This window comes from Limulus polyphemus, unplaced genomic scaffold (genome assembly GCF_000517525.1).
Source record: "Limulus polyphemus unplaced genomic scaffold, Limulus_polyphemus-2.1.2 Scaffold556, whole genome shotgun sequence".
NCBI classification, from domain to species: Eukaryota; Metazoa; Arthropoda; class Merostomata; order Xiphosura; family Limulidae; genus Limulus; species Limulus polyphemus.
The window spans coordinates 20,289-30,711 of record NW_013666166.1 but is presented as its reverse complement, the minus strand read 5'-3'; the positions used below and the strand labels follow the sequence as shown (position 1 = coordinate 30,711).

At 33.1% G+C, this 10,423-nt stretch overlaps 1 protein-coding gene across 1 annotated transcript in view; it reads left to right on the top strand.

Moving 5' to 3' along the window:
* Nucleotides 1-10,214, top strand: part of LOC111085689 — a 13,478-nt gene extending 3,264 nt beyond the window's left edge. Inside the window, exon 2 of the mRNA XM_022385496.1 lies at nucleotides 10,120-10,214. Within this exon, the coding sequence (XP_022241204.1) occupies nucleotides 10,120-10,206 (87 nt within the window). The 3' untranslated portion in view covers nucleotides 10,207-10,214. The remainder of the gene's footprint in view (nucleotides 1-10,119) is intronic.
* Nucleotides 10,215-10,423: the final 209 nt, after the last annotated feature.

Below are 10,423 nucleotides of genomic sequence, written 5' to 3'. Positions count from 1 at the left end.
GTTAGAGTTGTCAACTTGTTATTTATGTTAGAGTTGTCAACTTGTTATTTATGTTAGAGTTGTCAACTTGTTATTTATGTTAGAGTTGTCAACTTGTTATTTATGTTAGAGTTGTCAACTTGTTATTTATGTTAGAGTTGTCAACTTGTTATTTATGTTAGAGTTGTCAACTTGTTATTTTATCTTGTATTTTGTTTGTTTGTAGTTAAGCACAAAGCTACACAATGGGCTATCTGTGCTCTGTCCACCACGGGTATCGAAACCCGGTTTCTAGCGTTGCAAGTCCCCAGACATACCGCTGTGCCACTGGGGGGGGGGGCTTGTATTTTGTTAATCATTCCCGAGTCTAACCACATTGCACAGATTTCATTTGGATCAGGAGTGTCTCATAGAACGAAACGTCCAGATATACCGCTGTGCCACTGGGGGCCTTGTATTTTGTTAATCATTCCCGAGTCTAACCACATTGCACAGATTTCATTTGGATCAGGAGTGTCTCATAGAACGAAACGTCCAGACATACCGCTGTGCCATTGGGGGGCTTGTATTATGTTAATCATTCCCAAGTCTAACCACATTGCACAGATTTCATTTGGATCAAGAGTGTCTCATAGAACGAAACGTGGAATTTTGTTCCTTCCGACCAATTTTTTTCTAGCAAATTTCATCTGTTGCTCATAAAAAAAAATTATTTCTCTTTAATCAAATCTATATTTCGGTCATTATTTATAACATTTGTAGCAGACATTCCAAGAAGTCTGTACTAGTCATCAAACACCAAAGTAAAACCTGCGTAACTAAGCATAGAGTTGTAAAAACTATTTAGTGTTAACATCTTATTGTAAGACGGCAAACAATGCAATAAGAAATTTTCTCCAAAAACAATTAAAAACATCCGCAACGCCACCTGTGAAATTTCATTAAAAAATGCTGTTAAAGGTGCAGAAAGTGAAGTATACCTAGGTGTGTAAACTGGTGTTTATAGTTTTATTCTATCGAACATTTTAAATATCACAAAAAAAAACCAGAATGGTAGTCCACATATTATTACATGTACATTTACTAGAAATATGGTTAGCATCTTCTTAGATAGACGTGATCATTCGAACAACAACCACAAAAACGAAGAAAAATACAAGTTTATAAATCTTGATTTAGTAAGTCATTTCTTCGGAAGTTCGGAGGACAAAACGCTAGACATATTAACACTGAAGTAGGAGATTTTCCACTGGGTCTTTGGCCGTCAAACAGAAACAATGGTTACACGTCTATTTTCAAGCACAGTTTCTGTGTGTTTCAACTTACACCATAGTAAAGCAGGACCAATACGAGAGAGCGGCTCAGTCTGTCATCACAATACTTACACTCAGCATTGTGACTGTTTGTGTCTTATTATGAATCATTTATATATATATATATATAGGTAGCTTTAAAGGTTAAAAACTTCAAAATCTACGATTTAAAGACCGAAAGCCGACGAAGCGTAAGAAACCAACAGCCTCAAACTTGTGAAACAAATAACATTTAAAAAGCAACAACAACTGTAGTTAACATGATTGTCGTCACAATTACTATGCATATTAATTGTATTTCTTCATTTTAACTATAAAAGTAAGGAATCATAAACGAACACTATCTCAAAAGAGTTGAGCAACATTAAATAAAGTGCTCTGTATGACACTGTCTTAATAGACTCATTTAATTACATTTCGAAAACCTCATGTAAAATAGACACAAGTGCTTTAAGGGCCCTGTTTAGCACTATTTAAAAAAAGCCACATGCCATTACCTCTAGTGCTCTGTTTAATACTGCTTCAAGGACTCTGTTTAATGCCATCTCAAAAGACCCATGTAACATCGTCTCAAACGCTTTGTTTTAACACTGTTTAAAACACCTACGTAACAATGTCCCAGGCGATCTGTATATCACTTTCTAAAGTAGTTTTGGTAACATCTCAGAGTTCTCTGTAACATTTCTTGAAGGATCTTATGTAATACCATCCTAAGATTTTTACAAAACATGTACCAGCTTATTCGAGTTGAGCAACTGTAAAAATTCGACTTTTTTAAATCAGTTTCCCAAACCAGCGAGAGTTGTCACAGAACACTATTTTTCACTGATGTTTATTGCAAATATGTGTCTTACAGTAAATCTCCAGTCTGCTAACAGCATCTTCTTGACGTGTCCACTGGTAATCGTCGCTGTGAGTGCTTTTTTTTTTTCTTGGATGTAATTTGAACGTGCTGAGCGATTGTTTGGAGCCGTTTCTGTTTATCAGTATTACAGAGACATACGTCAACAGACTTGGTAATTTGCTGTTTTCCAAATCGAAACGTCGAATATTTGATGATGGGGAGATAACGCTGCCTTTTCTTTCTTTTTTTTTCATTGAAATGAAAGATAAGATACTGCTGTTATTTTTAGTTTTGTATGTGTATGGTTTAAAATAAAGCTGTTTATAAGTGATACTTGCTTTATCGTTATAAAAATACTGGCATGGAAAAGATGTTACAACCTGGAAACTTTGGAATGAGCTTGTTCGTAAAATAAGAAATTGAATCGTTTGCGAATTTTCTATTGTGATTATATTATTTAGCACATTTTTTTGTGGTGGTTTCTAAAATTATGTCATTTATGATATGCAGAAACATATCTTTTTACTTTAAATGTATTACCTCTTATAAATATTTGTTTAAATTAATTTTGTTGTTAAGCGCAAAGCTCCACAAAGAGCTATCTGTGCTGTGCCTATTACTGGTATTGAAACCAGATGTTTAGCGTTATAAGCGTTCTGACTTATCGCTGAGCCACTGGGAGGGGGTATTTGTTATCACCAATTTGAGATATATATCGCTTCTCATCACCAAAAGAAATATAAAGTCGTTAGAACGTAGAAATATTGTAATAAATACAGTAAGAATAGTGAGCAATAGAGAAATATGAAATGGAAGTCAGGTTTTATTTAACTATGGTTAATTTTTTTCTTAAATTTCAATCTTACCTCAGATTTTATTTATTTTCTTTTTCATTACTAGTGCTTTCTACAGACAACCACAACTGATGTTCTTGTTAACAAACCATTATTTATTGAAGACTTCATTCTTTTGTTAAATTACATCTCCTCTTATTCTGCATAGATAAACTATACCAATAAAAAATATGTTTAAAAATGAAAAAGTGATGAATTCTCTAGATCGCTATCTATTAAAAAGAGTATTTTTATCCCTATGAAAAATGGTTTATTATTTTGCATAGTTGTATGAATTATCAACGAAGAAAGATACTAGTCCTGCATAGTTGTATGAACTGTCAAACAAAGAAAGATACTAGTCCTTTTGGATAGTTGTATGAATTGTCAAAGAAGAAGGATACTAGTCCTGCATAGTTGTGTGAACTGTCAACGAAGAAAGATACTAGTCCTTTTGCATAGTTGTATAAACTGTCAACGAAGAAGGATACTAGTCCTTTTGCATAGTTGTATGAACTGTCAAACGAAGAAGGATACTGGTCCTTTTGCATAGTTGTATGAACTGTCAAACGAAGAAGAATACTAGTCCTGCATAGTTGTATGAACTGTCAAACGAAGAAGGATACTCGTCCTGCATAGTTGTATGAACTGTCAAACGAAGAAAGATACTAGTCCTTTTGGATAGTTGTATGAATTGTCAAAGAAGAAGGATACTAGTCCTGCATAGTTGTGTGAACTGTCAACGAAGAAAGATACTAGTCCTTTTGCATAGTTGTATAAACTGTCAACGAAGAAAAATACTAGTCCTTTTGCATAGTTGTATGAACTGTTAAACGAAGAAGGATACTAGTCCTGCATAGTTGTATGAGCTGTTAAACGAAAAAGGATACTAATCCTACATAGTTCTATGAACTGTCAAACGAAGAAGGATACTAGTCCTTTTGGATAGTTGTATGAACTGTCAAACGAAGAAAGATACTAGTCATGTCCGTTAGTGAAATACAAATAAAAGCTTGGAGACGGCTTGAACGGGTAGTTAAGAAAACTATTATATATGTACAACGTTTCGACAAGATTATGCCATCATGAAACGTTGTAAATTTATAATAAAGTTTTCTTAATTACCAATTCAAGCTGTCTCCAAACTTTTATTTTCTAAAAATTGGGTTCCTCGTCATCAAAGTTATTGAAAGGCAAATTTCATACTTGTACTATAAATTCATGAGTGGTAAATTTCTTGCTATATGATTGGTGAATATCATATTTGTCGTTCTTGTTAGAAGGTAGAAAATTTCATATTTATATTTCAAGTTAGTTTTTTTTTGTAATTTATGCACAAAGCTACACAATGGGCTATCTGTGCTCTGCCCACCACGGGTATCGAAACCCGGTTTTTAGCGTTGTAAGTCCGCAGACATACCGCTGTGCCACTGGGGGCTTCAAGTTAGTAGGAGACAAATTTCATGCTCATATTTTGGATTGGTGAAAGGCAAATTTCATGTTTATAGTACAGGTTTATGAGTGGCAAATGTTATATTATATTATGACTGGTGAGTCGTGTATCAATTTGTGATTATCAGATTCCATGCTCCTATTACATGTTTGTGAGAAGCAGGTTTATATTTCAAGTTAATGATAGGAAAATCTCTTGTTCATATAACGTGTTAGTAAGTGACAAATTTATTATGTTCATATTTGCAGGTTAACATGTTGGTGAATGATAAAATCCATGTTAATATTATGGATTGGTGAGTGAAGCTAAGGAAATGGTTCTAGTTTATTTTATGTAAATCTTTGTACAAATATAAACTTTCTTGGATAGAAGAGATATGTTTTTTCCAGATAATTTTTACTAATACAACAAATCAATCATCAGTTTTACTTGAAACTATAAATCCTTGTCTATATGTTTCTGAGTGTATGAATAGTGGCTAGAATATACTCTATAAGCCAGATGTTTCATAGTTATCATAATTGTTTTTTATCTGTACCACGAGGGTAACTTTTATAACTGGAAAAGATCAGACATAAAAAAAATATTTTTAATAAAGTAGATTACTTTCAGATTTGATTAGAATTTGAAGATGAATAAGGGATTGGTATAGCTAAACGTATATGTTCTGGAATTTAAAATAAGACAAAAACAAGAATATTTCGCGTTCCTAAACGAACGCCAGCACATTGATATCCACGAATTAATCACACATGCTAGTGTAGTAGAACTTGTAATCTGTTTTGTGCATGCTGGTGTAAATGGACCTTCTGATGGATTTGGTACAAATCCAGAGGAAGTGCGATAATTACACAAGCTACTGTTAGACAGCTGTGCAAGTCTCGAAACGATTCGACAATCTTGCTGGTTTGCTTGAAACGTGACAACAACAACAACAAAAAAGATAGTACAAAGTGAAAGACAATTAAGTGCCACTTCCTAGATTACTCCGAAAGATAAAAGCATTTAAATCGACTTTTCAAAATATCTGTGGCGTGTTGTATGAACCAACTTTCAAAAGAAACGTATAATGGTAACTAGAATAGTTACCAATTTTTTATGTTTCTGACAAAGAGTGATAGGTAGAGTAAGCCCAAATAAGTGTATATAGCATATTATTTTCTCAAAAATGATATTCAAGCATTGGAAAGAAATTTAAAAACAGATAAAATAAAGCCACTGTATGAATAGCATAATAATTTTTCTGCCACTTTTGGATAATGATTCTTTAGAAATTAATTAAAATTTTCGAGGGTATCAAACAGTCAGTAAGCTCATATGTAGCGTAAAGAGAAACAATACGAAAGTCTTGCATATTTTGTCATGTTCCATAAACAGCAGTTTTAACATTACTCAAATCATATAAGGAAAATAGAAACATTTTTAACCTTTAGAGAGATTTCAAAAGAAGATCATAAAATATAATTATTCAATCAAATTTCGTGGAATTCTAATGAAATCAAGATATTAGTTTTCTACTAATATAAAAACTATTCACTTTAAAAGTGATGAGATTGCGATATCATATAAACTAGTTGTTATGCAAGATTCTATTTCATTGATGAATAAACATCATAGTTTCTGTAGTTGCTCTTTTGATAATTAACATCATATGTATAATAGCAAGTAAAATCCCCAGAGGATCTAGTTTGGTGTGTTAAGCTGAACGACATTAAGCATAACTCTTATATCTGTGAAAGCATTACTATCATGTCGAATTTGAAAGAAATTAAACTGATGTAGACCAATAACAAAAAAAGACAAAACTCAAAAATTACCTTATGTTTACGTTCTAGTTACCTATGCTGTACTTTGATGTCATTTCAATAAATCCTATATTTACAGCTTAAAATAGGTGTTCGATAAAATTATCAAAATATCAGTGGATTTAATTTAAGATTCTAAAGAAAAACTTAAATATTTTTTCATTTCCTGGTGTTCATTTTCAAACTTAGGTTATCCCAAGAAATGAAAATGTAAAAAAAAATAAGTTATATTGGTGACGTGGTTCCTCCGTATAGAGATATATGAAGTAACTTAAGATACAAATATCCAAAATCTACACTACCAGTAATATTTGGTTATTTTCATTGTAATGACTAAGTACAGATAATTATGGTAGGCTTTATAATTGAACAATATAAATGAACTAATTCTGGGTAGTAAAGTTAAACAACATTTCCACAATCAAAGTTTACTTGAAATTGGAAAGGCAATTTAATCTCTGAATATTAGGACCTATTGTCTTCTGGCATCATCGTATATAGTAATTAAACTTGTTTGAAATATACTTATAAATTACTTTTTGATAGAAATCTCTCAATACAATGGCAAAGCTTGCTGTATTTATATTTAAATGTCTTGGCGAAAGTTGGAGATAACGTCTGGGGATCGTTTTGGATGCTACAACAGCACGATAATTAACGGTAGTTCTAAACAGTTTCGTTCCCAATGTATTCAGTTCACTTCTTAAACAATTATCAATAATTGTCAGGCCCCAACAAAATAAATGTTCGTAGTACGAAACTTGACAACTGAGAATTAAACAAAAGCTTATGCGACTTCGCAAAAAAAAAAATAGTAATAGTAAAATATAATTAATGTTGTTCTTTTATAAAATGAACAGCATATTGATACTTCGTACGAGTTACTATAGTAACGATATAGTGTTTCAATAACTAAATGAAAAATAGAAAACATTCTGAGCAGAAGAAATAAAAACGAAATATAGATCATAACAGATCTTCTCGTTTTATTAAAGTATTGATCTAATGAAATAATCATGAGTTCAGAACAAGCAAACAATAATAAGTCTTTGATAGATTGTTTTGGCAAAGTATTCGTGATAAAACTTTATAGAATAGACGGCTACTGCCTGTTGTAGAAACACAAGTGTAGAGGACGACGTTTCGAAAGTCTTCCGCCTTTCGTCTTCATGCGGAAGACTTTTGAAACGTCGTCCTCTACACTTGTATCTCTACAACAGGCAGTTGCCGTCCATTCTACAAAGTTTCATCAATAATAAGTTTGGTATAACTTAACCGGCTGTTTTAAAGTAGATGTATATGTACTACTTAACTGGCTGTTATTAAGTAGATTCAAGTCTGTAACAGGAAAGTGTTTGCGTTAAACGTCATATTGTTTGCTCTACCGAATTTTGAGTGGAGACTTACTCTTTTTACGTAAGCCATGTAAGCATATAACTGAATTAGAGTAAAAAAAAACTCCCGAGGAAAAAAATATTAAAACTGAAAATAATACACCCAAAACTTTCAGTTGCAAACAACCGTGGTTATTACTGAATTAAATTAAATTTAACAACGGTGTCTTTGCAAACAATCACTTCCTGTATTGATTAGGGTTACAGTAAACAGTCACTTTCTGTATTGATTAGGGTTACTGTATAATAATTGATACCACGATGAAAAAAATCAAATGATTAAAGTGGAGAAAATTTGTGTAGTTTAGTTTGTTGTGATATTTCTTGTTTTACTATTTATAAGAAGGCCGGGCTTGATCTGGTGGTTAGCGTGCTTGGACTGTTATCCGAGGATTCATGGCTCAAGTCTCATTTCCACAATAATACCTTTCGCACTTTTGGACTATGGGTGCGCTGCAAGAGTGAAGGTTAAATTCCACTATTCGGTCAGATAAAAGCAGTTCAAGAGTTAGGGTGGGTTCTTTTATAAGCCGCCTTTTCTCCAGTTTATAAATTTAACATTAGAACGGTTAGCGTAAATAGCTTTTGAGTAGCTTTGCGAGAATATCCGCCCCCCCCCCCAGTGGCACAGCGGTATATCTGCGGACTTACAACGCTTCGGGTTTCGATACCAGTGGTGGGCAGAACACAGATAGCCCATTGTGTAGCTTTGTGCTTAATTCCCAACAAACAAACAAAGCGAATATCCGAAAAGAAACACATAAGATCTTGGGTTGTTTTGTATGAAATTCCGAAACAAACAAAACTATTGACAAGGTGTAAATGTTTCTCTATTGATTGGATAAAAAACAACAACAAATAAACAATGTAATTACAGAATGGGGATAATCTGCAAATTGTTTAATAATGATATACAACCAGTCAATATTATGATGCCACTTTGTTTGATATTAGTGTAATGTTCTCCATTATTGTGGATTCCTTTGGAACACATTCAGTGGTAAGAGAGTTTATTCCACTGCTCCTTAGCTGAGAATTTCAAATGTCATTAACCACGCCTAAACTGTTGAGGAAAATTTTAAATTACATTTGAAATATTTGTTTTATCTGCTTAATGGGTCGTCAATAAAAATTAAATCAGTCTCAAGGTTGTAGCATTCATATAAAATTATATAGAAATTGTTCATTAGCAAAAATACTACGTGGTTAGAAAGTTAGTTTAGTCTTTCTTTTTCCCGCTTAATTGTTAGCGTGCCGTAATTTGGATCCGAAAGTTCACGATTCGCATTCCATTCGTACAAAAAAAAAAAAACACTCAGTACTGTCGATTTATAGGTACGTTATATAAGTGACTGTCAAAGCCCAAAAGTTCGCGGTAGGTATTGTTCACTAGCTGCCTTTGATGTAGTCTTTCATCTCGAAATTAAGGACGGCTAACACATATAGCCCTCATGGAGCTTATTGGAAATATCATTAATACAGCAAACGAAGTTTGTTTGTTTTTTCTGACACACTTCAACTGTTCACAAAATTCAAGATAAAAAGTTTGAAGGAAACAGGTTTTAAAAGGTATAAACTAGTAAATTTGATTGTTTAATGTACTTGTTTTCTGTCAAGAGACAAAACGTTACATTATCTTGGTAAGCCTTAAAGTTATAATCGTTTCTAGGAAATATGAACGATGATATTTTCAAAAAAATTAATAATGTCGAGTAAGTACTATGTGAAATGTTATAACCGCCTTCAAATACACCCACACACGATACAAAAACCACCCAGTCACCATTGTCTTTTCAAGGGATGAATGAAGCTTATTCAAATATTTCAATTCCATTTCCGTCACCAAGCACATGCAAATAAAAAATAACCTAGTTAAAAAAACTGAGAAAAAATGAGATCAAAAAGTTAAAGTATAACACATAAAGTTGCGGTAATTTTATACTAATTACAAAAACGATTCTTAAAATGTGTTTCTACCCAATTTTTTCTTATGTGTCATTATTTGTTAAAAATTCATCAAATGAAATAGAAAGTATATACTGGTTAAAAATGGACGAAAAGGCGGTTAAACAGTTAAAAATACAACTTACTGAAACATTGTGTGTTGTGCTTCAGTTGTTTAATGACGTTTTAGTCGTTTTTTGTTTCTAAGTTTAACATTTTATTTGCAAATGTTAGCTGCCCCCCAGTGGCACAGCGGTATGTCTGCGGACTTACAACGCTTGAATCCTGGTTTCGATACCCGTGGTGGGCAGAGTACAGATAGCCCATTGTGTAGCTTTGTGCTTAATTACAAACAAATAAACAATCAAATGTTAGCTCTCCCATGATCAATGGCGATGCGAACTACCAACTAATATATCTACGTTTGTGACCTGTTTATTTAAGACCCCCGATCATGAAAAACCGACCCCTCTAGGCGTCGCGACACATTTTGAAATATTGTATCCCAGAAGGCGTTGATTGGTAGAAATAAACTACTTCATTCTGCTATTCAGAATCTTTTTTCAGATTTGAAATCCATGAAGTATGAAAAAAGATACAGGAACACCTTCATCGTCACACACCCGTCTGACCATCATTGAACCAAGCAATAACATACCCTTTTTTACCAAAGTACTCCACTTGACCTTCCCTGTACTTCATGGGTAACACCTTCTGCTTATGGTCAAGCACAATAAGCATCATTGATGAATCAATCTTCATTTCTTCTTTAACTTTGTTGATTGCATCAAATTGAACTTTTCCTCTAAGCCTATGGGTCATGTATCATAATGTCGTATTTTGTAGAATTGGGGCGGA